The sequence below is a fragment of the Nymphalis io genome, chromosome 30 (genome assembly GCF_905147045.1).
Source record: "Nymphalis io chromosome 30, ilAglIoxx1.1, whole genome shotgun sequence".
Lineage (NCBI taxonomy): Eukaryota > Metazoa > Arthropoda > Insecta > Lepidoptera > Nymphalidae > Nymphalis > Nymphalis io.
This window is the reverse complement of record NC_065917.1, coordinates 6674370-6701779: the sequence shown is the minus strand read 5'-3', so window position 1 is coordinate 6701779 and position 27410 is coordinate 6674370. Positions and strand designations below refer to the sequence as shown.

Genomic DNA, 27410 nt, shown 5'->3' with positions numbered 1-27410 from the left:
ATTATTCATATATTCTTTGTTGTTGTTATATTTGTATGTATGTATATTTTCGACTATTAATTACCGCCTTCACGAATTTCCGCTTAGCCTAAAGTTTCGCCTTTTGTCATACTACTCAATGTGGTGGTCAAAAAGTTTTAAAATAAATAAATAAATGTTGGTGTCTTCAAATCCAGAGTAAACAGGTTTCTTATAAGCAAGCGTGCTACATCTTAGACCGTGTGGATGCTTAACATCAGGCAAGTCGACGGTCAAACGCTGGCCTATTAATTGTAAAAAAAAAAATTGTCGTTACTCCTCTTGTCGTTGTGTTAATGCGTGAAATGGAACGTAATTTCTTATGATTTGATTTTGACGTATGACACTTCTCGCGTGGACCGCTGTGACTTGTGTACTTGTATGTTAGCCTTCTCCTATCATCCATCTCTTGGATTATGTTCAAGCGTGTATGAAGACCAAGGGAGAACTCAAGACAAGTTACTTCACGAGTGCGAGCCCAGATTTCGAGGTAACACCATTCTGTTCACCCTAATACACTATCGTGAGTACAGCTTGGAATAGACAATTTTTTTTCAGCCTTTTGCCGTCCACTGCTGGACGAAAGGCTCCCCCATAGAACACTAACCATCCCGATCTTGGGCAGTCCGCATCCATCTCGTACTAATAGACTATACATAAATGCATATATATAAAGCACAGATTAAAAATCAAACCCTGTACAGTTTCCATATAAATTCTTTCTTTATAAAAATCTTAAGTAGATAAGTTTAATAACTCACTCGTCTGACTCAAATACTGCAACGATCGTTCGTCGACCGGGAAGTGCGCGACCGTCGCACCGAACTCCGGACACATGTTGGCGACCGTCGCTCGATCCGCTATGCTGAGAGCCGTCACGCCAGGACCGAAGAACTCGACGAATTTACCGACGACGCCCAACGATCGGAGATGCTGAAAAACACATTTTACAATCATGGACTAAATTCGGTCCACGTGAAAACTGCATTTGATTTATATTTATTTATTTACCGATACAAAAAAAGTAAAAATATAACAGTGCATAGTAACACTAGAGAAACTATGAAAGATAATTTTAAGTGAATTTTCATCTCTTGTTTTTTTATTTTATAGAATAGGAAGGCGGACGAGCATATGGGCCACCGGATGGTAAGTGGTCACCAAACGCCCTTAGACATTGGCATTGTAAGAAATGTCAACCATCGCTTACATAGCCAATGCGCCACCAACCATGGAAACAAAGATTTTATGTCCCTTGTGCCTGTAATTACACTGGCTCACTCACCCTTCAAACCGGAACACAACAATATCAAGTACTGCTGTTTTGCGGTAGGATATCTGATGAGTGGGTGCTACCCAGACGAGCTTGCACAAAGCCCTACCCTGGTGGTAAAATATAGGATATACATCTATACTAATTGATATATAGATACTCAAGTTTTATCAAAGTCAGTTCAGTGTTTTAACTGTAACTTTCTACGGTGAGTATGAAACGAGCTTAAATCCCAAGGACTGACTATTTTCACCTAATAAACGAACGAGCGCCCCCCCCCCCTCCCCCCCACCAAGTCGCAAGCGAACATGAGTAGAATAAAATTGAATTGATTTTAAATAATTAAATTTAATAAACGAACAATAACCGGTATTATTACTAGTAATCAATAAATTTTAAAGTATTACACTTATGACTCTAAGCCTCAAACTCTCCTCAAAAAGGGAGAGGAGGCCTTAGCCCAGCAGTGGGACATTCACAGGCTGTTACTGTACACTCATGACTTTTTAATAGTCAAGTAAAACTATTATCACATATTATCGATTCGAAAAAAAAACCCCAAACTTAAGTAGAACCGACAAAAGATGCGCGTCGCAATTTTTTTTATTTATATGATTCTAAACTAATATTACAAATGAAAAAGTTATTCTGTCTATCTAGTATGCGTTTACGGACAAACCACTGAAGCGATTTTGATGAAATTTAGTATGAAGCAAGTTTTAACCCCAAGGAAGTATATAGGGTAGTTTATTATACATAATACCCGATCAGACCCATCCCTTTATTGTGATGGTCGCTTGTTTCAAATCTTTTTACGCGGTACTGTATTAACTGTATCATTACTAAATATTAAAATTATTCTATTCCAAATATTAAAATATAATGGGCTAATTTCAGTCCATGGATGGACCAAATTCGGTCCATGGACCGATTATAGCCTGTTAACTACAAAATCGAGTAGCTACCTTAGTAATAGTCAGCACGAGGTCCGTCGACGTCACCAGCGGGTTCAACGCTCCCACGAGCTTGTAACCTACCACCTTCGGTAGCAGCATACTAATCGCTTGTCCGAGCATGACTGCCTCTGCTTCGATGCCTGCAAACAAATGTTATTTTTCAAGGGACAAGTTTGATTTGTTTGTTTATATCAAATTGTTGATTCAGTTCCGATAGCAATACATTTTTATCGATAGCATGACCTGATCCTGACCAGGATTGACTCCAAGCAAATAGATCAACAGTCAAACGCGGCGGGGGCGGAACTTTGTTTTATAATACGTAGTGATATCAGAATATATTTTATAGGTGGTAGGGCTTTGTGCAAGCCCGTCTGGGTAGGTACCATCCACTTATCAGATATTCTACCGCCAAATAGCATTATTTAGTATTGTTGTGTTCCGGTTTAAAGGATGAGTGAGCCAGTGTAACTACAGGCACGAGACACATGACATCTTCGTTCCCAAGGTTGGTGGTGCATTGGTGATGTAAGGAATGTTTAATAATTCTTACATCGCCAATGTCTATGGGTAGTGGTGACCACTTAACGTTAGGTGGCCCATTTGCCCATCTACCTATGATATATATAACAAACATACAAACCCAAGTTTTCACATAATTACAATAATTTATAACACAGCAAAATTAAATCTAAAATAATAGTACGAGACCATAATTAAGTGAAAATATCAAATATTTCGTATTTAAAGGAAGCAACGGTATCTCACCACCAACACCCCATCCCACCACGCCGAGGCCGTTGATCATGGTGGTATGACTGTCGGTTCCCACCACCGAGTCCGGGTAAAGGAGATCTCCGGTGAAAACTACGCGAGCTAAGTACTCCAAATTAACCTGGAAATTAAAAAAAAAATTATGCTTTTATTTTCTATTATGTAATCTTAATAATTGTCATTTTTCCACGACGCCACGATATTTTCATACTTATATAATGTTTTGTTTATATATAACATTTTTGAACTATTTATTTTGAAGATATCATGTTTTCAAGTTTTATTCTAAATTGAAACTAACCGGAAATGCCTTTTAAGGCACACACGTACGCAAATGCGTGTACTTTGCGTGCGTGTGTCTTTTTATATAAAATATGCAATGCAAATGGTATTGGTACCATCTGATGTTAGGTGACCACCGCACAAAGACATTGGCATTAACAATAGTATTAACCATTTCTTACATCATCCATGTGCCAATGACCTTGGGGATCAAGGCCGTTATGTCCCTTGTGCCTCTAGTTAGCCCCGGGCTCACTCTTTTTTTTTTTTTTTTTATATCGCCGGGAGGGCAAATGACTCTACTCCACCTGATGGTAAGTGGTAGTAGAGTCCAAACGCGACGACGGCCAGTACAGACGGGAAAAACGTTCTGCACTAGCCGCCTTCGCCTTGCCGGCCCGCAAGATGCCTCTTCACGCCTCGTTTGAAGGAACCCGGGTTGTAAGAGGAGGGGAATACGTGAGCTGGTAAGGAATTCCATTTTTTGGAAGTGCGACAAAGAAAGGAGTTGCCAAATTTCTTTGTTCGCGATGGAATTGATGTCACAGTTAGGCGGTCACTCACCTATCAAACCGGCATACGCCAACACTGAGTACTGCTTTTTGGTACTAGTATACGTGAAGAGTACCTACCTAAGCCCTTGCACAAAACTCTTACAAAGTAATATATTTTCGTGTGCGTGTTTGTGAGTGTAGTAGTGCGTGCAATACTGTCGCTTATTGCGTTGCGTTTTTGAAAAATCGACTTTAATATTGAGGTTACAACATACCTGATGGACTATTCCAGAACCAGGAGGAACGATCAGCATATTGTCAAACGCCTGAGCACCCCACTGTGATAAACAAATATTACATAGAAACATTTCGACAAGCCGACGCAAACGAAGACAAATCCATATTCGAAAAGGCTCTTATTTACTTTGAATCACCACGTTAGAGGCCAAACGGGTGTTGCCAGTTCATTGCGTCATTGTGACGTTTTGATTTCAACGCATTGAGTGGCACACGAGCGTTGTACTATCACAACGAAACGCCTACTACGGTACTCCTCCTCAATACTACATACAATATTACGCTGCTCTCCGTTGCCAGAGCGGCTTCCCCCGCTTCGTCTCCCTAGTCTCTTTATCATTACAATTGCGTAACGCATAAGAGTAAGCACCACTGAATTTTCATGTGCTTAATTTGTGATTATAATTCATCTCGAGCTTGACGGTGAAGGAAAACATCGTCAGGAAACCTGATGTGGCAGAATTTCGGTTTCCTATACACATGTGGCAGGATTTCATTGAAATTCTGCCACATGTGTATTCTACCAACCCGCTCTCCCGCTATGGTGGAATAAGCTCTAAACCTTCTTCTCAAAAGGGAGAGGAGGCCTTAGCCCAGCAGTGGGACATTAACAGGCTGTTATTGTAACGGATAAGGAGACAAGGGGAAGTAAAAATATCCATGGTACACCATAGATATTTATATAAAATCAATAAATATCGTCAAAAACATGATATTATATGCGTCGGATGTGACGCGTTGAAACGCACGCGCATTGTACGTAATTTATTATATCATCAGCCGCAAGCGGTTAGTCAATTAAATGAAAACATCACATTACCTTAAGAAACTGAAATCTCTCTTGGTTCCTCTCGAATTCCAACTCTTGATTCTTGTTCAGGGCGTCAGGTCTGCGAACAAATGACAATAAATTATTACCAGTATACAAAATCCTTTAAAATCCTAATTTATTTATTTTTTTAATGGCAACATTAAAGCTCTTAAATAGCTAACAATATTATGTAATATTATATTTTGTCAGAGCTCCTTGTTCTCGACATCTTATGACACCTATACACTAGCATTCGAGTTTCTCTGTATTTATTTTTTATTTGGTGATATTATATTTGTATGTTCATATATTTCTGCTTAGCCTAAAGGCGGCAGAGAATGCCTGGTGGTAGAGCTTTGTGCGAGCTCGTCTGTGTAGGTATCTCCCATTCAACAGATATTCTACCGCAAAACAGCAGTACTTGGTATTGTTGTTCCGGTTTGAAGGGCGAGTCAGCCAGTGTAATTACAGGCACAAGGGACATAACATCTCAAGTGGCGTAGTGGTGATGTAAGCGGTGGTTAACATTTCTTACACTGCCAATGTCTATGGGCGTTGGTGACCACTTACCATCAAGTGACCCACATGCTCGTCTGCCTTCCTATGCTAAAAAAAAAGGTATTAAGCCTTTTGCTCCAACTACACATTGTGGTGGTCTAAAAAGTTTTAAATAAATAACTTACGATCTCGCAAAATCCACTTGCACCGAATGATCAATGACCAAATCCGCGGGACAAATCGGGTTGATTTTATCGGGATTACCACCGAGCTCGCGGACCGCGTCCCGCATAGCTGCAAAGTCCACGACCGCCGGTACACCGGTAAGATCCTAGGTAACGGAATTTAGAATATACATTTGAGGAATTATAAAACATTTAGCGGCGTCTCGTGGGTAAGACCGGCTCGTATACCGTGACGGCAAACGTCATGATGCTCTCTTATGACGTCATGCCTCTCTCCGCCGCCATATACTATATTGCTATATATTATTATAATAATCAGATATTTCCTTATGTAACGAAGAATTTTATTTTTTTTTTCTTTACATTTATTCAACTTTTTTTACCGTCACGGCAAACGACACGAACTCAGTAGCGCCGATAGATGCTTAACATAAAAAATAAATGAAATTTGTTTTTTTTTTTTTTTAGTTTTAGTTTATTCTTGTATTATATTTTATGTGTATAAATAAAACTTAGAAGTCGAGATGGCCCAGTGGTAAGAACGCGTGAATCTTAACCGATGAACGTGGGTTCAAACCCGGGCAAGCACCTCTGAATTTTCATGTGCTTAATTTCTGTTTATAATTCATCTCGTGCTTTTCTGTGAAGGAAAAAATCGTGAGGAAACCTGCATGTGTCTAATTTCATCGAAATTCTGCCACATGTGTATTCCACCAACCCGCATTGGAGCAGCGTGGTGGAATAAGCTCTAAACCTTCTCCTCAAAATGAGGAGAGGAGGCCTTAGCCCAGCAGTGGGACATTTACAGGTTGTTACTTACTTTTTAAATAAAACTTAATTAACAATTTTAAGATTACTTATTGACTATGATAAAAATATATAACAATAAAATTTATTTCCTTTAATTTATTAGATGATACACATATTAAAATATATATATATATATATGTATATATGTACGTGTGTTTGTCACCTAACTCCTCCTAAGCGGCTAGATCTATTTGGATGAAATTTGTGTGTGATGGCTTGAAAACACAATTGCACCCGTTGACTCTGCTGTCGGTACGTCACCGAATGAAAAAAATGTATGTATGGCAGGACGACATCTGCTCGGTCCGCTAGTCATATTATGACGGTTGAAATCTTAGACTTATTTCGGCGTAGCTCTCATTTGTGTCTGATGTGTAATGGGGTCATATGGACACCTACCTGAAGGATAACCCTCGCCGGTTTAAAAGCTATCTCGACACCGTTCTCAGAATTCTGGTTCGTCTCCCAGTCGAGCACATTCTTGACATCCTTCTCCAAGACTTGGAAGTTGTCGCAGTTTCGGATGCACGACTCGACGAGTACACGGATGCTGTACGGCAGGCGATCTGGAAAGAACCTCGATGATAATCTGATCTTTTTTTATGTAAGAGGTGGGGGGCAAACGGAAAGTGACTATCAACACCCATAGACACCTGCAACAGCAGAGGGCTTGCAGGTGCGTAGCCGTCTTTTAAGGAATGAGTAGGCTTCAAGGTTTCTATATCATATTGTTTCAGAAAAGTGACCGGCGAAAATTGGAAAGAGTGGTTGTGTGAGGTGAATGCCTTGAGAATTGTGTTGTTGTGGATTTCACGGCTGCCAAGAGAATCTTGTTCCAGTATATGCTCACAGATGCAGTCTCTATTCAATCACTTTCATAATCCACTTAAATTCCATGACATATTCTTTACAGCAACACTATCTATCTCTATATAACTGCCTCCTTGGTCAAGTGGCTTGATATAAGGCCGGAGGACCTGGGTTCAATTCCCAGGTCGGGTACTGTCCCGAAAAGAAAAGTTATTGGGTTTTTCTGTTAGAAAATTCTCAATAGCAGCCCGGCATCTGGAATTTGGAAGTGTGTTCACTCCCATGCCTCGGAAAGCACGTAAAATCGTTGGTCCTGCGCCTGGACTCTTTCCAGTCGTGTCGGATTGCCGTCCCATCGGATTATGAGAGTCAAGGAATAGAGAGTGCACCTGTGTTTACGCACACACTTGTGCACTATAATATCTCCTGCGCAGTTGGCTAATCTCTCTTGAGATTAGCCGCCGTGGCCAAATCAGTCTGGACATTATTATCTAACGTTAGTACCGATTTGTTCTATTTTTAAACGTAATTGAGCCAGTGTAACTACAATACGGGACATAACATCGTCTTTATAAGGATACATTTAGCCTTTACCAATCACAGGGCGAGTAAAGACAAACAAACAACATTGACCTTGAATTGACGCGATTTCATTGGTCGATATCTCAAATAATTTATGGCATACTCAAAATGGACTCGTCACAAAATACGTTTTGAATATCAGTTGATATCGAACCTTTGGAAGTAAAATTAATGTGTATATAAGTAGTTAAATGGTATAGTGTTGTATTATATATAGAGATATATTAATCATAATAATAATAATAATATCCTGGGACATGATTCACACGCGGCCATCTGATCCCAAGCTAAGCAGAGCTTGTGCTATGGAAACCAGGCAACTGATATACTACATATACTACTTTTCCTTTGTAAATACATACTTATATAGATAATTACACCCAGACTCAGAACAAACAGACATGTTCATGCACACAAAGGTCTGTCCTGGGTGGGAATCGCACCCACAACCTTCGGCGTGAAAGACCGACTACCAACCACGCCGACCGGCTCGTCAATTAGTCGGGAACTGTTTGTAGTGTACACAGCAGAGTTATAAGCAAAACGCCTGGGTTATATAAATATAAGGTTTGTTTATCTTTACTCCTTCGATTGGAATAGGGCACAGCATGTTTTTTCTAGTAAGCAATTGGTACAATTACTGGTGGTAGGGCTTTGTGCAAGCTCGTCTGGGTAGATACCACCCACTCATCAGATATTCTACCGCAAAACAGCAATACTTGATATTGTTGTGTTCCGGTGTGAAGGGTGAGTGAGCCAGTGTATTTACAGGCACAAGGGACATAAAATCTTAGTTCCCAAGGTTGGTGGCGCATTGGCTATAAGCGATGGTTGACATTTCTTACAATGCCAATGTCTAAGGGTGTTTGGTGACCACTTACCATCAGGTGGCCCATATGCTCGTCCACCTTCCTATTCTATAAAAAAAAAACAATATCTCACCGTACTTATCTCCGAGCTGCGACAGGTCATAGTACTTGTATTTCTTTCCTTCCAAGTCCAATGACTTCAGTAACTTGTTGAAAGGATTGTTCGACGCTGAAATTATAAAGGCAAATCATTGTTAAACGTCGACAATAACGGCTTTATGTCTTAAGCGATACGGTTGTTTTTTGTTTGTATGTAAGTTTTGCTCGGTGGTATGTTATGCTATTCTAACCTTCTCCTCAAAAGGGAGAGGAGGCCTTAGCCCAGCAGTGGGACATTAACAGGCTGTTACTATGTTATGCTATGTAATAAAATCTTATTTAATAATTGGGTGGCTCGTATTGTCGGTTACATATTTGGGCTCAAGTGCTATCAATAAAAAAAATGTTATAAGAGTAAAAGACCAGTAGACAATGAAATTTTAAAAAATTACGAGTGAAAAGAAGACGCGCGCTAATTTCTAACCGCCATTTTGTTAGTAAAAAGAAAGGTAAAGTGATTAATTCATTATTGACGCGACTTGTGATTTGTTGAGTGTTCTTTTGAGTTATTCGGATTTTTAAGAGCAATTGAGTGTCTTATTAACATTAATTTGTATGATTTGGTGTTCTATTTTTAAAAATACCAAATCGTGGTTTTTAAAATCAGTTAAAATGAATGCTAAATATTGAATATCAACCACGGGGCGAACACAAATAAATATACTGAACTTATGTACATATGTATTAAACCTTGACACTATCTACGACGTCACTTGTTTCGATCAAATCAATACTTCCTATTTATGTATGAAAATTACATTACAGTCTAAATACATAAATGGCATAATGCAATGTTTCCGTAATTACATAACGTAAGAATGTCATTTAAAAAAAATGTACAGAATACTTTTGTTCTTATTACCAATTTTTTTTTTAAATTAAATTAAAATGACATATTGTCATGTCATGAAATATGGTTTGAGTTTTCAAGAGCCGAGATGGCCCAGTGGTAAGAACGCGTGAATCTTAACCGATGATCGTGGGTTCAAACCCGGGCAAGCACCACTGAATTTTCATGTGCTTAATTTGTGATGATAATTCATCTCGTGCTTTACGGTCAAGGAAAACATCGTGAGGAAGCCTTCATGTGTCTAATTTCACTGAAATTCTGCCGCATGTGTATTCCACCAACCCGCATTGGAGCAGCGTGGTGGAATAAGCTCCAAACCTTCTCCTTAAAGAGAGGAGAGGAGGCCTTTAGCCCAGCAGTGGGACATTCACAGGCTGTTACGGTTACGGTTCCAAAAACGTGACTGGCGATGTTGAGAAATAAACTTACTTAATATTATCACGCTAGACTCATTTCTCATTTTCATTAGTAAATTGCAGCGAAGCCGCGTCAGGTCTAGTGAGATTTAAAAAAAAAACGAAAGGTTTTGGGTGGGATCCGGTTTTAACGAAGTTTATGTCGCTATTTATCGTCTACTATTTAAGAGAGCTACACTTCGTCTGTATCCTTAGAAAATGCTTTTATTAATCATTCCGCCGCGCTGTTCTTGTGCAGGTGGTAGGGCTTTGTGCAAGCTCGTCTGGGTAGGTACCACCCACTCATCAGATAATCTACCGCAAAACAGCAATACTTGATATTGCTGTGTTCCGGTTTGAAGGGTGAGTGAGCCAGTGTAATTACAGGCACAAGGGACATAAAATCTTAGTTCCCAAGGTTGGTGGCGCATTGGCTATAAGCGATGGTTGACATTTCTTACAATGCCAATGTCTAAGGGCGTTTGGTGACCACTTACCATCAGGTGGCCCATATGCTCGTCCACCTTCCTATTCTATAAAAAAAAAAAAAAAAGGTTGATGGATAAACATTTTGCAATAAATCAATATAAATCAAACACAAATTAAGTTCACAAAAACAAAGTGATGCTTAGATTGCCAATATTGAAACCGAGACCTTTGTGTATGGTTAACTTGTTCTATCCACTTCACCATTGATATTCACTAACGACTAATATGTCATTATGTCTATATATGTAGTATATGTGGTTATATATATGTATAAGAAGTATATTTTGCATTTTAGGTGATTTTTAATTTTAATCACTGATGATTTTTAATCTTTAATCACTGATGATTTTTAATTTTTAATCACATCCATGACTAAGCAAATATAGTGATATCTGAAATATGTATAACCGTAACCGTAACAGCCTGTGAATGTCCCACTGCTGGGCTAAAGCCCTCCTCTCCTCTTTTTAAGGAGAAGGTTTGGAGCTTATTCCACCACGCTGCTCCAATGCGGGTTGGTAGTAAATATGTATAAACAAGGCCGAATTCTAATATACAATATATATAAAATACTTATCATATTTACAAATTGCCGATAAAATCGAAAACCTTTCGGTAACAATGACTTGACGAAAGCTAATAAATGGACACTGGACAGCTAATTAACTAATAAATGTACGAAAATGAGTTTCACTTTGAGAAAACACTTTGACAATCGATCATCTTGAAATTATGCATACTCGTTTTCACTGTCACTGAAACGCGCATGAATAGTGCTCACCATGAAGGATGAATGTTTAAAAAAAAAAACAAATAACAATTTGACATTGACCAATTCGGTAAATATAAAACATTAAAAAAAAAAAAATTATTTTGTACGTTTTAAATTTGAGATCTTTTTCTAAATTCAAATTACGGGCGCGAAAATACAAGTGAGAAGTAGTAGTAGTTTTTTAATAATCCAGATTAAGAAGCAATGGACAAAATAAATTATGCTACTAGAAAAAAAATATATATCAAAAACTTTTTCGCGCAAAAGTGACACTTATGTATATTTGCATTAGTTCAAATTTAAATAAAGTGTTCCGGTTGGAAAGATAAGTGAGCCAGTGTAAGTACAGGCACAAGAGACATAACATCTTAGTGCCAAAGGTTGGTGGACAATATTTCTTACGACGTTAATATCTATGTGCGGTGGTGACCACTTACTATTAGCTGGCACATTTGCTCATCTGCCTTCCTATTTCGGCTCAAACTACTACAGACACTCCTTAGTATGGTACATTTATTTATACATATACATTCCTTAGTATGGTTCATGCACTTTATTTCCACTTCAATAATGTATGTGTACTAGTTTTGAAGCTATAAGCAAAAATGTACAAGATATTTTAATATGAAAGTTCTTATAAGCTGTTATTTTTCATGTACAAAACTTTCTTGATGGAAACATCATACTTTATACAAAAGGGGGCCTAAATGCCTGAAGGAATTTTCGGCCGGCCATTTATAACAATCACAAATACATCAAGACGATCCTATGAATATTAAGATAAATTGTAAATAAATTATACACATACGCATTACGTAAATATTCTTATATAATGGAATGATTATGAAACATTGAAACAAAATATACGATAATAAAATGAAGCTTACACAAAAATAATATATTAGAGTAAATAAAATGTATGTGTTCGTCTGTGACTTTAACTGGCTGTTTGAGTTAATATGGCTATTCGGGAGTTACCAAAAGTAAAACTAATTAAGATAAATTAAAACACATACATAACAAATAATTTGAATATGTATTTTACATCTGTAATTCAAATAGGCATTATCCGTAATCCATAACAGCCTGTGAATATCTTTTAGTGTTAGAATATTTACTGGTGGTAGAGCTTTGTGCAAGCTCGTCTAGGTAGGTACCACCCACTCATCAGATATTCTACCGCAAAACAGCAGTACTTGGTATTGTTGTGTTCCGGTTTGAAGGATGAGTGGGCCAGTGTAATCACAGGCACAAGGGACATAACATCTTAGTTCCCAAGGTTGGTGGCGCATTGGTGATGTAAGCGATGGTTAACATTTCTTACAATGCCAATGTCTAAGGGCGTTTGGTGACCACTTACCATCAGGTGGCCCATATGCTCGTCCGCCTTCCTATTCTATATAAAAAAAAATAAAAAAAAAAATCCACTGCTGGGCTAAAGGCCTCCTCTCCCTTTTTTTTTTTGAGGAGAAGTTTTGGAGCTTATTAGCACCATGCAATAGGTATTATGTAAGTTAAAATGGTAATTGAAAGGTTTTCATCAAACTGAATACCTCATCGGTAACACTGAAGAGTTGTTAGTAGCAATTAAAATAAACAACATATTAAGTTTTTTTTTCATGAATCTGAAGGAAACAACCAAAATTGTCTCATTACAAAAGTAACTATGTTAGATATTTTAATAATACTAACATATGTTAGTATAATTGAACCTTTGACATTAATAAATATTCCTATTGTTAAAAGGTTAGTTTAACCATTACGAAAACATTTTATCGTTCAATATATTATACACCATATAATTTAAGTAAAAAAAAGAACAGGGGTCAATAAACTATTTAAATAAAATGTCCCACTGCTTGGCTAAGGGCTTCTCACATTTTGACACGGTTTTTGAACAAGCCAGGACGAGTATATATTGTGGAAGAATTTCATCTGACACAGACAGAAATGTTTCAAGCACTAGAATGAATTATAATCACAAATCATGCACATTAAAATTTCAATGTTACTTGAACACGCAATCTCGGTTCAGAACTAATTAAACACAACATTTGTTACAAAATATATGTTAAGCACTGTTATCTCCATGTTCAAAACACTAAATTAATACTTTATAAGCAGTTTATAAGGAAAAATAACATTAAAATATGCATTTTTTTACATAAAAAAAAAATATTTAAAACAAATTCCTACTTACGGTGATTAACCTTGAAAGTTTTTTCGTTAGAATTGCTTAGAAATATAATTAATTAAACGCAAGATAAGTTCAAAGTTTAAAATAATGATTAGAATCTATAACTTAAACAGGAAGATAGAGAAAATATATCTGCGTGATTGCATTTTCTTATCTGATAAGAAATTAAGAATAAGACGAAGGAGTTAAAACGCACTATCCAAAGTTCTAAATATAAAAATTAAAAAAAAGAATACGCACCGGCCATGGTATCCAGTCAAAAAGTCACGTAGGACCTAGTGATTGAACTATCGAAAATTTATCGTAAATTAATGCGAAATAACTCAAATAACAGTACTACGATAGTCGAACAATCACTGTCATTCCGATTACTGTCTGACTGTTGACTGACACACAATTACAACGTTTAGAAAACAAGTCTTTTGTGAACGCACTAGCGTTTTTTTAACTACTTGTTTATTACGTCTGACAAACTACTGATATTTCAATATATAATAAATTAATGATATTAATTATTTAATGTTTGACTTATTGAAAATTTCCACTACATTTTACACATATAAATTAGCTATCGGATATTTTTTCTACTTTTTCCAATTAATGATAAACACTACAAACATCCATGTATGTCCTAAGTTTAAGGTCAAATAATGTTACTACGTTATTTTATTCGCCATCACAGTACATATTTACTATCAGTAATGCAACCGATTGAAGTATATTGTTTTAAGTTATTTAGTTTTCTTACGTAACAATCGCTTGGATATCGATGCAATACAAATTTTATATACCAATGATCGTCGTAAAAAACCCATGATTTTTAAAAAAACACCATGTCCAACTTACTTAGTTAACAAGTTACTGTAATGTTGTTATTTGAAACTTAGCACTAGTGAATTAAAAATAATTGTTTGATTTTTCGAAAAAAAAATGTACATGACAATTTAAGACCTAAAATTTTTTTTTACATAAATACTCTTTTTTGAAATTGCAAAATTTCATATAGCCCCATAACATACGAATGTGGATTAATATTTTAAAAAATCATTTAAAATTATAGTTTCTCAAATTAAAAAAATGTAGAATACTATTCTGCTTAATTTAGGTCTCCAATACCTAATAACGTTGTTATTGTGAGAAAAGCCCTAATATTTAAATAACAAACGCAGTTTGTTTTATACTATGGCATGATAAATAAAACAATATTACAGACACTTTTGAAAATAATTTAACGTAGATACTCTCCGTATATATAAATATAATTATAATATAACATACCGTGTGTATTGGTTCATTATTTTGTTCTAATTTCGTTTGTACTTTGTTGAAACTCAATTTTTTTTTTTGAACGAAAATAACATAATTATATAAAAAATGTAAAAAATAATATTTTTTCAAATGTTTAGATGAGAACTTTATTTAATATATGCATTATGTGATAATTATCTTATCATATTATTGTCCAATGACTTTGGAGTATGCGTATAATAAACATCACTACGAAAGTTGACAATCGATCGATTGACTTGACTTTTTTATTGACAAGCGAAGCCGAATAAAAATTAAAAAAAGTCCGTTGCTACTCGTTTTCTTGTTATTTTTTATTTATTAAACAAGCAGAATCCATAAAAATGTCGTTCGATTTGAACGCAATATGTACAGCTTTAAACGAACCAAATAGAACAGTGAGTGGAGTTGATTTTTCTGGAAGATCATTAAAATTGGACACTGAAAGCGATGGTACGTAAATATTGAAATGACACGTGAAATATCTTTAATATTTTGTGTCTACTGAATCCTACTATATTTATATCGTAAAATAACAATAATGTAATATATAATTCACAATTGTTTATTGATATTCTTTATTGTTTTATAACCTCATATTAACCGCCATTTCATACACAAGTTAGTGTGTTATATTGAATTTTATTTGCAAAATAAATAAAGGAGCTGTGTGCAATCTTTAAAAATTTGTGCATTCGTAGTTATTGATTGTTTAAACATTAAACACTTATTTTAATAGATTAAAAAATATAGCCTATATCTTTCTACGATCCACTAACTATGCAATATATTAATTGCTGTATTAAAGAAGAACAAACTAATTGCTCCAGTTTTTGTATGCTTATTGCTATTTCGTATGCTTTGCCTCTGTGGATAGTAGCGTTATATTATATAATCTGAAATATTTCTCAATAAAAGGGCGATTTAAAGTAAAAAGCTTCTTTCAAATACCAATATCAAATATAGAGAATAATGTATGCTAAGAAATTCTCATATACATTGTTATATATAGCTTCTTAATATTTTATTAAGCAATGTGATCATTTCAGCACAGCCAATTGTGAATGCAATCAATGCATGTCCAGATTTAGAATACTTGACACTCACAGGCAACACTCTTGGAGTAGAAGCTGCACAAGCCATTGCTAAGGCCTTGGCTCAACATCCCGAGTTAAAAACAGCAAGGTTTTCAGACATGTTTACTGGTAGAATGAAAACAGAAATACCTCCGGCTTTAGTAAGTAAATTAACTTTTTTTTTTTTATAGAATAGGAAGGCAGACGAGCATATGGGCCACCTGATGGTAAGTGGTCACCAAACGCCCTTAGACATTGGCATTGTAAGAAATGTCAACCATCGCTTACATAGCCAATGCGCCACCAACCTTGGGAACTAAGACTTTATGTCCCTTGTGCCTGTAATTACACTGGCTCACTCACCCTTCAAACCGGAACACAACAATATCAAGTATTGCTGTTTTGCGGTAGAATATCTGATGAGTGGGTGGTACCTACCCAGACGAGCTTGCACAAAGCCCTACCACCAGTAAAACTTGTTACATCTGATAGTGATAAAACGGTGACAAATAGTGATGAATTGCGATTCAAGGTGGAAATGGTGCATGCAGTCTTAACACAATTCCTCCTTGTCATGATTTGCACCATATTGTCAAATGTTGATAATTCTTCTGTATTTTGACAATTTAAGAAAGATATAAATTTAAGATAGTTAGCTAAACTACGCAGATATTATAGTCCATAAGTGTGTGCGCAAACACAGGTGCACTCTCTATTCCCTAACTCTCATAATCCGATGGGACGGCAATCCGACATGACCGGAAAGAGTTCAGGCGCAGGACCAACAGCTTTACGTGCTTTCCGAGGCACGGGAGTGAACACACTTCCAATTTCCAGACTCCGGGCTGCTACTGAGAATTTTCTGACAGAGAAACCCAATTACTTTTTATTGGCCCAACCTGGGAATCGAACCCAGGAGCTCCGAGTCTGCGGCCTTACATCTAGCCACTAGACCAACGAGGCGTCACCCATCTTAGATACAATACAAATATTAAATAATCTTTTTTATTTCAGAGTGCACTTGGTGATGGTATGATAGAAGCTGGTGCTCGTCTTTCAACTCTAGATTTAAGTGACAACGCCTTCGGACCCATCGGTGTTGAAGGTTTGGCAAAGTTGCTACAAAGTGATGTGTGTTCACAATTACAGGTGAGTTTTATTTTCATAGAACAGAACTATATTTTGGTTTTGCTCAAGTTAAATAAATGAAGACCCTTCATGAAACATTTATACTGTAAAGTAAAAATACCAGAAAAGGTCCAGTCGGCATGATTTTTTCCTTTAGCATAATGATATTTCAGCCACCTAAACCTTGCTCATAAATCACTCAGTCCATTGGTAGTCATTTTTGAGTTTGTTGCTTTTAGACAGACAAGCAAACGTGACGCAGCCTTTATAATATGTAGTAAAGTTAAAAAAAACTTGTGGGACCCGGGCAAAATAAATTTGGTAAAGTTTTAAATTAAAAGTTAGCGCTATCTAAATAACTAAAAATTTATGTTTGTTTGTTTGTTTTTTATTACTCCCTAAACCATTCATCCATTTGTAATAAACCTTTGGTGAGCTATAACCGTAATATATATATTAGAAAGCAAGAATTTTTGTTTGTATGTTTATCGTTTAATATAAACGTTCTATATACACCCATATTCAACCCGTGTGAACACTGCTAGCCGAGATAGGTAGCTTGTAGTATAAGAATTATATAACATTTTTTCAGGAGTTACGTCTGAACAATAATGGTTTAGGTATAACGGGAGGTCGGTTGCTGGCAAAGGCTTTGTCAGCGAATCCACGAAGTCTACGCGTATTTATAGCTGGACGAAATAGGTTGGAGAATGAAGGGGCGAAAGCGTTAGCTGGTGTTTTTCAGGTGAGATAACTCAAATTTATCTGTCTTGAAGAAGTTAAGAATTGTGTGTAACTCAAGTTTTTTTTAAAGCAAATTGGCAAAGGCTATATGGTGAAATGTTTACACCTTTTCCCTTAGACATAGGCTGTATCTGAATCATAACTGCTCATATTACATGTCCATAGTATAACGTAGTTTTGGCGTACGTTACATGGTTGCTTTGCTTTAAAATAAATATGACAAATTTATTTAAATTATAACCTAAAAACATTAGTTGTCATGTGTCAATTGACTTTGACAGGTGCAACTATAATTATGTTTATTTAACATTTGAAAAATACCGCTAAATTTGACGTCTCGTCATAATGCAAATTTTTATGCATTATGCATTTTCGAACTAATTTTAATTTATTATCTTCGAGATGCTCTTTGACATTTGTCTAAGACTTCACTTTCTTTCCGGTCATTGGGTCATAATGGTGACCTAAATTAGTTCTTGCAGTTTTTATAACTTTTATTTTTTGTAAACTCATAATATTGTTTAAAAGTACTGTTTTCATGAACAATATTCCACATTTTGGTTAAATTAATTATAATCCATATTGGATTGTTTAAATATTCGTGGATTTGATATTATCCTGGTAAGCTTCGTGGGAATAAAATTCGAATTGTATTCTTAAGAAACCTACTCTTGGAAGATTTATTTCAAAATGTATTCATGATATTCCTTGGGAAGACTTCAAGGAGGTTTAAACTTTAATTAAGTAACTTAAAGAACTGGACTATGGTATGTAATTTCTACATATAATTTTCGCCGCTGTAGTGGAACTGCGTGAGATTTATATAAACTTTGTAACTTTGTATTTAGTTTGGAAAATTATACTTTGATATTATTTATATTTAAAACATTAATTTTGAATTCATTTAAATAACTACTTATTGTTTTGTTAAACTTATTTTGTAAAATTTTACTTTGGCACTTGTTAAGAATTTAAAAAAAAAAAAAGAAAAGCAGTTATTATATGTAACTTAATTATATTAACTTTAAACGGATATAATCATCCTGGCGCCCGAGCATTTTGCATTTTGGAATTAATAATTTAGAAAATAGATTTAATATACATTTGGTAAATCGATATTGTAATAATATGGGTATTTATTCTGACTTCCGGAGCACTTCTTTAGAGGTTTGTTTTATTTCTATTTTTCCATCTTTACGGATTTTTAGTTTTATTTGCCTCTTTAGAACTTTAAATTTAACTTAACAATTTTACAACCCTACACCCGTATAAAAAAAAATTAATATTACAATAGTTTTTATTTCTATTGTACTTGTTTAACATTGGGTTACCCATTAAATTATGTGGAGATGAATTTATTAAAGAGGAATTGCTGAATTGCAAATCAACAAAAGTTCCAATATAATTTATTTCAATGGTCCTACCTTGGGTATGTCCTCAGGACATTGGGAACAGAGACTTTATAATTGTGGTTTTTTTCCAGTCGATGGGAACACTGGAAGAGATATCGATGCCGCAGAACGGTATCTACCACGTGGGGATTTCCGCGCTGTCGGAGGCGCTGAAGCACAACCCTCGTCTGGCGCGCCTCAACCTCAACGACAACACCATCGGCCCGCGCGGGGCCGGCGCACTGGCTGCCGCGCTGCCGAGGTACCAACCAGTTCTTATTCATGGCAGCCCGTCTGCTAAGACCACCCAATCAAAATGAAAATATTTTTATTCAAATAGACATTTACAAGTACATATGAATTGTCAAGCGCTACCACCGGTTTTGAATGCAGATTCTCCCAAGAATAACTAGCAAGAACCTCATTAGTTACTCTTTTTTTTTTTATAAAAACAAATTTGTATAAATTACATGCACTTAGTTCCTGCACGAGATCCAGCAATCATTCAATCCTCGCATTCATGTCAGACATATATTCACTAACAGAGTACTACTCTTACTTTATTTACTAATAAGATTATATTATATACATGCATGAAAAAGTATGGACAAATCACAATATTTAAATGGTTGTGTTCAGTTTTGAAGTATAAGTGTGTGAGTGTAACATACACATGAGACATAGCATCCCAGACCCCAAGGTTGATGGTGCTTTGGCTATAAGGATTGTACGGTACCAATGTCTATAGGTGGTGGGGACTACTTTATAAGAAATGGGCAATTATTTCCAAATCTGCCTAACATTGGAAAAAAAAAAGATAACTTGCTGTAGATGGTCTATTTAATCAATTTAATTGTATATTGTTATAATTACAGATTAAAAAATCTGAAATCGATCAACTTTGGGGATTGTCTGCTGAAAAGTTCAGGCGCTCGTGCGCTGGCTCAAGGTCTCAAAGATAACTCTGTTTTATTAGAGGTAAGATGTATAATATACATTAAAATTAAAAATGTTATTCAATTGACCGAAAGAATTAACAGACAGCACAAATTATAGTAAAAAAATGCCGCTACCGAAAAAAAAAATAGTCCCTGACAGCTATGTGCATATAGCCGAGATGGCCCAGTGGTAAGAACGCGTGAATCTTAACCGATGATCGTGGGTTCAAGCCCGGGCAAGCACCACTGACTTTTCATGTGCTTAATTTGTAATTATAATTCATCTCGTGCTTTACGGTGAAGGAAAACATCGTGAGGAAACCTGCATGTGCCTAATTTCATTGAAATTCTGCCACATGTGTATTCCACCAACCCGCACTGGAGCAGCGTGGTGGAATAAGCTCCAAACCTTCTCCTCAAAAAAAAAAAAAAAAGGAGAGGAGGCCTTAGCCCAGCAGTGGGACATTTACAGGCTGTTACTGTTACTGTAGCTATGTGCATGTTGCTAGAATCATCGTCCACAGATAATCACTAACAATTGATAAATCTAAATTAATATATGAGGAGCCTAGCTGAAACTACTAAACCAACATACTAAAACTAATACCAGGAGATGCAGCGCGTTTCGGAGAAGGTCTTAGTATAGAATATTATATTATTATATATATAAGTAGTAGCTTTTCATTCGCTTTGAATATACTATTATTGACATAACAAGCGTGAATTTCATGCACTTGTATATATATATATACATATATATATTTAATTTATATAGTACCCGGGAGACTGAGCTTCATTCGGTTCAAATTAATTTTAATTTTTTTTTTCTAGTAAGACATATGTAGATAAACTTAAAAACAAAAACTGGACCAAATTGTAAGAACAGTTTCTGATATATACAAAATATATATATGTACATACAATTATTGCTCATTTTATATTATAATATATATATATATATATATATATATATAGTAGCTATTTCCTATTGTTATTAACCAATGTTAGTTCTCCGGATACCCTACTAACCCACTGAACGCTTCAAGCTCAAGTGCTTCCATCACAGTCAAGTTCTTCCATCACAGTCAAGTTTTTGTCAGTACGTAGTAGAGATTGGATCGTATTGGCAAAGACTTGATGATGACGGGAAGGGCTGACTGAAGCTGCAAAGAGTAATCTTCAACAGAAGCTCACCGAGTAGCGGCACAGCATACATTTTGGTAAACATTAGATCGATATGGAGGTGAACGTTTTTAATAAAGAAACCCATTGCAATAGCAAAACGAGTAAAGATTACATACCTTAAGATAAACCTTATATACTCAATCCTAACAGCTCGGCTGTATTATGTATACACTGCAAATAATTCTCAATAAATATATATTTACTTATAATAAAACTATTCCACTTAAATACTTATAAACATTTAAATTTTACTTCCAATAGTCAAAATCGTTATTTTTTCACGAAAACATAATGAATACCACAGATTACACAATCAACGATTGTCAATTGAAATTCAAATTTGTTCATTTGTTTCTACTCCTTCTGCTATTGAAATATTGACTATGGTGTCTATATTTTTAATATGTTGAAATGTTTTATGGTTATTTCGAAGTGCTTGTGAAAGTGTATTTAAATAAATAAAGTATGTTTTTAATTTTGATTTCTTATAATTCCAGTCACTCGATCTCAGTCACAACGAGATTGGAAGGGATGCGTGCATGGAGGTGGTGGATGCGTTGACAGCTCTCCCAGACAGCGCAGACAGACTCACGAGGGTCGTACTAGCTGGTGAGTTTTGAATATTTCATTACTAAAGTTCACCATTACTGAAAGGCCGGTTGGCGTGGTTGGTTGCCTTTTACGCCAAAGGTTGTGGGTTCGATTCCCAACCAGGACAGACCTTTGTGTGCATGAACATGCCTGTTTGTCCTGAGTCTGGGTGTAATTATCTATATAAGTATGTATTTACAAAAGAAAAGTGGTATATGTAGTATATCAGTTGTCTGGTTTCCATAGTACGAGCTCTGCTTAGTTTGGGATCAGATGGCCGCGTGTGAATGATGGCCCAAGATATTATTATTATTTTTATTATTAGTGAGGTTTTCTGTCAACCCACGATAGATAGCTATCTAAATGATAACGACTGAAAGGTCGTAACTCACACTGTACGCAGGTAGTCTACGGTGGCAGCACCATAGACAAATTCTACATTAGTTAGTTTACCATACTATCCGTTATCTTTCAATCTATGTAAAATGTTAATAATAATAAAAACTCTTTTTTGTCCACAGGTAACAGCTTAGGAGGTGCAGCGAACAAGAAAACAATGAAAAGTAAATTGGGCCCGTCAGCGGAGCTGAGTGATGGTGAAGGAAGTGAAGATGAATGTTTGTTTAATTTTTTTATTTTATGATCCATTATATAGTAAAGTAACAGCCTGTGAATGTCCCACTGCTGGGCTAAGGCCTCCTCTCCCTTTTTGAGGAGAAGGTATGGAGCTTGTTCCACCACGCTGCTCCAATGCGGGTTGGTGGAATACACATGTGGCAGAATTTCAGTGAAATTAGACACATGCAGGTCTCCTCACGATGTTTTCCTTCACCGTTTAGCACGAGATGAATTATAATGACAAATTAAGCACGTGAAAATTCAGTGGTGCTTGCCGGGGTTTGAACCCACGATCATAGGTTAAGATTCACGCATTCTTACCACTGGGCTCAGCTTTAGCTTAGCTTATCTCAGCTTTATATACATATATATATATATATATAACGAGGTGGTATTGATCACGTGGGGCAGTTCGATGTCAGAGCCGTTATCAGACGTAGGCGCAAAGTAAAAGTTCAGTCTCGTACAACTGTTGTTTATTCGTTCGCTTACAATCGATAATCACAAAATAACAATTAACCACGCCGATTAAAGTGGTTGGAAACGCAGCAAGTTCGATACAAGAAGACGACCGTTCGCCCCGGAGTCCCTTTCCCAAGTCCCCTGCACGAGAGCGTTCAGCAAACCCCAAGTGTCCGATGTCAAACCATTAACTACTAACTAACATTATCCATTATATATCAAGTGGGCATTCTGAATTCCTGTATCGACCTTAGACCTTACTCAAGCGTACTACATGACGTTTCCAAGAACCGCTTATAGACGACGTTGTACTCAAATTATGGCGTCTTATCTTTTATTCTGCGACATATATATATTAATAGGCAAAACACTACAGTTCATTAACTTTCTCATCTGTTCGATCAGTATGTCAGTTACTATTTACCACTTCCATTTTATTAATGAAATGCTTTAATGATTTACCGTAACAGCCTGTGAATATCCCACTGCTGGGCTAAAGGCCTCCTCTCCTCTTTTTGAGGAGAAGGTTTGGAGCTTATTCCACCACGCTGCTCCAATGCGGGTTGGTAGAATTCACATGTGGCAGAACTTCAGTGAAATTAGACACATGCAGGTTTCCTCACGATGTTTTCCTTCACCGTAAAGCACGAGATGAATTATAATCACAAATTAAGCACATGAAAATTCAGTGGTGCTTGCCCGGGTTTGAACCCACGATCATCGGTTAAGATTCACGCGTTCTTACCACAGGGCCATCTCGGCTTTTTTTTTAATTGTTATAAATTATTGTAATAACCGTAGTAAGTTTCTAGAGAGAGAACATAAATTGCCCATAAAAATGAGAAATTCGGGAATAACTTTGAACTTTTTGCATAGAATTTATGTAATAAGTTTTTTTTTTTACGCTTAATAGGCAATTGTTTGACCATTGACTTGCCTGATCTTAAGCATCAACACGGTCTTAGATGTAGCACGACCTGTCTTTTTAGGTTAGGTGTAATATTGTTAGTTTAATCTTTACAGATGTATCCGGTTCGGATGATGATGAAGATGAATCAGACCAAGAGAATTCGGAGGACAGCGCAACAGAGGACGCACAGCACCTCGACACCAGCCTGGATACTGGGAACATTATGTTGGAGCAAACCGGTAACGCTCCATCTATATAAAATTTTATAGTTTAAAGGTTTGTTTGATCGCGTAAATCTCAGGATTTACCAGTTCGCATCGCCCCTTTTTTTAAGAAAGGTAGTCTGGAATTTTGTTTAAATAGGTGGGCAAACTGGCAAATGAGGCACCTGAAGGCAAGTGGTCACCAGCTCTCATATACATAGACACTGTAAGAAATAAGAGGATCTGTACCTCTGATAAGGTGGTAGGGCTTTGTGCAAGTTCGTCTGGGTAGGTACCACCCATTCATCAGATATTCTACCGCAAAACGGCAGTACTCGGTATTGTTGTGTTCCGGTTTGAAGGGTGAGTCAGCCAGTGTAATTACAGGCACAAGGGACATGACATCATGCTTAACATTTCTTACAATGCCAATGTCTATGGGAGTTGATGACCATTTACCATCAGGTGGCCCATATGCTCGTCCGCCTACCTATAATATAAAAAAAAAAGGTGTACGTAAAATTTCATGATCTGAAAGCATAACAAACGAATTCACTTTTGCATTTATAATATTAGTTAAAGATATAAAATATCACAGATTGGTTATCGATTAATAATGTAATTTATTTTCTAGACATAGTAAGAGAAGTTGAAACGGACGTTGGTAAATTCCTGCACGATCCAACGTTGGACAATTTGGCCAAGCTTGGATCAAACGCCGCTGACGTCATCGATGTCCATCTACAGGTAAACGAAACGATCGTAAAGCGTATTCCAGTCACGAGAGTAAAGACAAATAAACAACTCTGACCTTGAAATGACGCGATACCATTGGTCGAGATCTTTGTATTGTCTATGGTATAATACATTATGGTTTCAATAATGTCGTTTTTAATGTTTACGAAGATTTTATGTATATAAGTAGTTAAGTGTAATAATGTTGTATTATAAATAGAGATATACAGTAACAGCCTGTTAATGTCCCACTGCTGGGCTAAGGCCTCCTCTCCCTTTTGAGGAGAAGGTTTGGAGCTTATTCCACCACGCTGCTCCAATGCGGGTTGGTAGAATACACATGTGACAGAATTTCAATGAAATTAGACACATGCAGGTTTCCTCACGATGTTTTCCTTCACCGTTAAGCACGAGATGAATTATAAACACAAATTAAGCACATGAAAATTCAGTGGTGCTTGCCCGGGTTTGAACCCACGATCATCGGTTAAGATTCACGCGTTCTTACCACTGGGCCATCTCGGTTTTAATATTAATCGGGAATATGTATGTATGTATATAATCTTAGGTTTGTTTATCTTTACTCCATCTTCGATTGCAATATTTTATATGTAGTTGCGTACTGTAATATGTTCTGCGCAGTTGGCTAATCTCTTTTAAGATTGGCCGCTGTGGCTGAAATTGGTCAGGAGGACATCATGTTCTCTGCAATATCCGTCCAGACTGATAGTCTTTCTCATGGTAGACTAGAATCTCCTCAGCTGTTTCCTTACGTCACGATGAGACGGGAATGACCTGCGCCCAAAAGCCATTACACTAACGACGCAATACGAGAAAAAGTGGATACCGCGAATTCATTAATGATGACGAGCTGATTGGCGTGGTTGGTGGATGCTTGTCTTTCACGCCGAAGGTTGTGGGTTCGATTCCCATCCAGGACAGATATTTATGTGCATGAACATGTCTGTTTGTCTTGAATCTGGGTGTTATTATCTATATAAGTGTACATATTTACGAAAGAAAAATAGTATATGTAGTATATCAGTTGTCTGGTTTCCATAGTACGAGCTCCGCTTAGTTTGGGATCAGATGGCCGTGAGTGAATAACGTCCCAGGATATTATTATTATTAAAAAATTGTTGACAGTGCCAAGGTACTCAAGAGAATTGACATATAAACATGGGAGCTCGGGTATCGATCTCACGCACACGTTAACGCACTTACAATAACGAATCTTACGCTGACGTCATCACACACACAGACACATCGAATATGAATAATAAATTAATTTCAGTCAATACATGACCCGGAGAGTTTGATCCACGCGTACGTGGAAGCTCTGTGCTGCGTGTCCGGCCTCTCTGCGGAGAGCGCGTCCGCCGCGGAGAGCGCCAGCCGTCTCTTTCACACAGTCGTCGCTAGAGCGAAACAGCAATGGCCGCTCGCGAACGCACTCCTTCGGGCCTTACAACTTATTAAAGTGAGTTTTTATTTTATTAATTACGGCGGTTCATACCGACTGTGTATGTGTGCACTGCGACGCATGAGGTGTTGCCACGCTACGTGATAGAATGAAACACCTAAAAAAAAAACTTTTATATATTATATTAATTATATTCATTTTCGTTCATAAAATATCCTTTTACGCATATTATCTGTACAAAACCCCCTGTAAAGTCCATTTCAATGGCAAGAGACTTTTTTCAATAAACTTTTTTTTATATATTCAATGCCATTCGCTAATAATTGTTCTATATTGTGAACTAAAAACAGTTCTCGATCAACATCTTTAAAATAAAAACCACCATTTTCACGAATCTATAATAAATATCATAAATTATTCAATACATCAACTAATGAAGTCATTTACCTGAGTCCGTCAACGGCAAGTCAACGATCAAACGCTGGCCTATTAATAGTAAAAAAAAAAATTACCGTTACACCTCTTTTGGAATTTGCTATATATGCTAGAGATAATAAATTAAAGCGGGGGGTATACGACGTCACTTATTTTATTAGAATAGCAACACCACACAAGGTGATTGACATCTTATGGGTTATTGGTCGGTTGTCAGACGTCAAGTTGTGAAAATATAAGACGGGTGCCAATTTTATTATGCAGCCAGATGATGGAAATATAAAATATAATGGTAATAATTATTTTTATTTTAAATATATTTTTTCTTTTTCAGTCCGAAAACAAAGATTATAAAGTACGTTGGCGCGTTTCATCGTGTTACTTAGTTCTGGCTAAGCAGATCGATGAGCCCTACTTCCCTATTGCTCTCCGAGACACGCTCAAGTTCTTCATATCGAGCAAGATGGCGTCATTTCCGGGTGAACTTAAAGACATAGTTGAGAAACATCCGAACTTGTACATTTAGAATAAATGATATGAATGATAAGAATATGTTATTATTTTTTAACCTGTACAAACTTTACGAATAAAAAAATCACGAGGCAATTAAAATTGTAAAGCGGAAAATTTGATTTTTTTTTATTTATTAATAATAAAAAGTTAAGTAGGCAAATGGACCACATGACGGTAACCGGTCACCAGTACCCATATACTTTGCCACTGTAAGAAATATTAATATCGTCAATATGCCGACCTTTTAATTTAAATTTTAAGACGCTATGTCCCTTCAAACCCTTGATGAGTGGGTGGTACCCAGACGGGC

At 36.5% G+C, this 27410-nt stretch overlaps 2 protein-coding genes across 2 annotated transcripts in view; one reads left to right on the top strand and one right to left on the bottom strand.

Annotated features, from left to right (window-relative positions):
- LOC126779899 (cytoplasmic aconitate hydratase-like) overlaps nucleotides 1–13879 on the bottom strand; it is a 42457-nt gene extending 28578 nt beyond the window's left edge. Inside the window, exons 1-9 of the mRNA XM_050504073.1 lie at nucleotides 13702–13879; nucleotides 8733–8828; nucleotides 6798–6964; nucleotides 5589–5734; nucleotides 4915–4984; nucleotides 4073–4135; nucleotides 3016–3142; nucleotides 2257–2387; nucleotides 780–951 (exon numbers count right to left, since the gene is read on the bottom strand). Coding sequence (XP_050360030.1) covers nucleotides 780–951; nucleotides 2257–2387; nucleotides 3016–3142; nucleotides 4073–4135; nucleotides 4915–4984; nucleotides 5589–5734; nucleotides 6798–6964; nucleotides 8733–8828; nucleotides 13702–13708 — 979 coding nt within the window. The 5' untranslated portion in view covers nucleotides 13709–13879. The remainder of the gene's footprint in view (nucleotides 1–779; nucleotides 952–2256; nucleotides 2388–3015; nucleotides 3143–4072; nucleotides 4136–4914; nucleotides 4985–5588; nucleotides 5735–6797; nucleotides 6965–8732; nucleotides 8829–13701) is intronic.
- Nucleotides 13880–14984: 1105 nt separating this feature from the next.
- On the top strand, nucleotides 14985–27127 carry LOC126779956 (ran GTPase-activating protein 1). The gene is made up of 12 exons (XM_050504172.1): nucleotides 14985–15201; nucleotides 15798–15985; nucleotides 16839–16973; nucleotides 17545–17697; nucleotides 19180–19349; nucleotides 19963–20065; nucleotides 21708–21819; nucleotides 22323–22418; nucleotides 23905–24030; nucleotides 24629–24741; nucleotides 26024–26209; nucleotides 26922–27127. Exons 1-12 carry the CDS (start codon nucleotides 15093–15095, stop codon nucleotides 27111–27113), a joined length of 1683 nt encoding a protein of 560 aa, XP_050360129.1. The 5' UTR covers nucleotides 14985–15092; the 3' UTR covers nucleotides 27114–27127.
- Nucleotides 27128–27410: the final 283 nt, after the last annotated feature.

Excerpts from the sequence above, each read along its gene's own strand:
- LOC126779956 (XM_050504172.1), top strand. The coding sequence starts at position 15,093 with ATGTCGTTCGATTTGAACGCAATATGTACAGCTTTAAACGAACCAAAT. Across the intron at positions 15,986-16,838 it reads CAGAAATACCTCCGGCTTTA|AGTGCACTTGGTGATGGTAT; the intron begins GTAAGTAAATTA and ends TTTTTATTTCAG. Across the intron at positions 17,698-19,179 it reads CGTTAGCTGGTGTTTTTCAG|TCGATGGGAACACTGGAAGA; the intron begins GTGAGATAACTC and ends GTTTTTTTCCAG.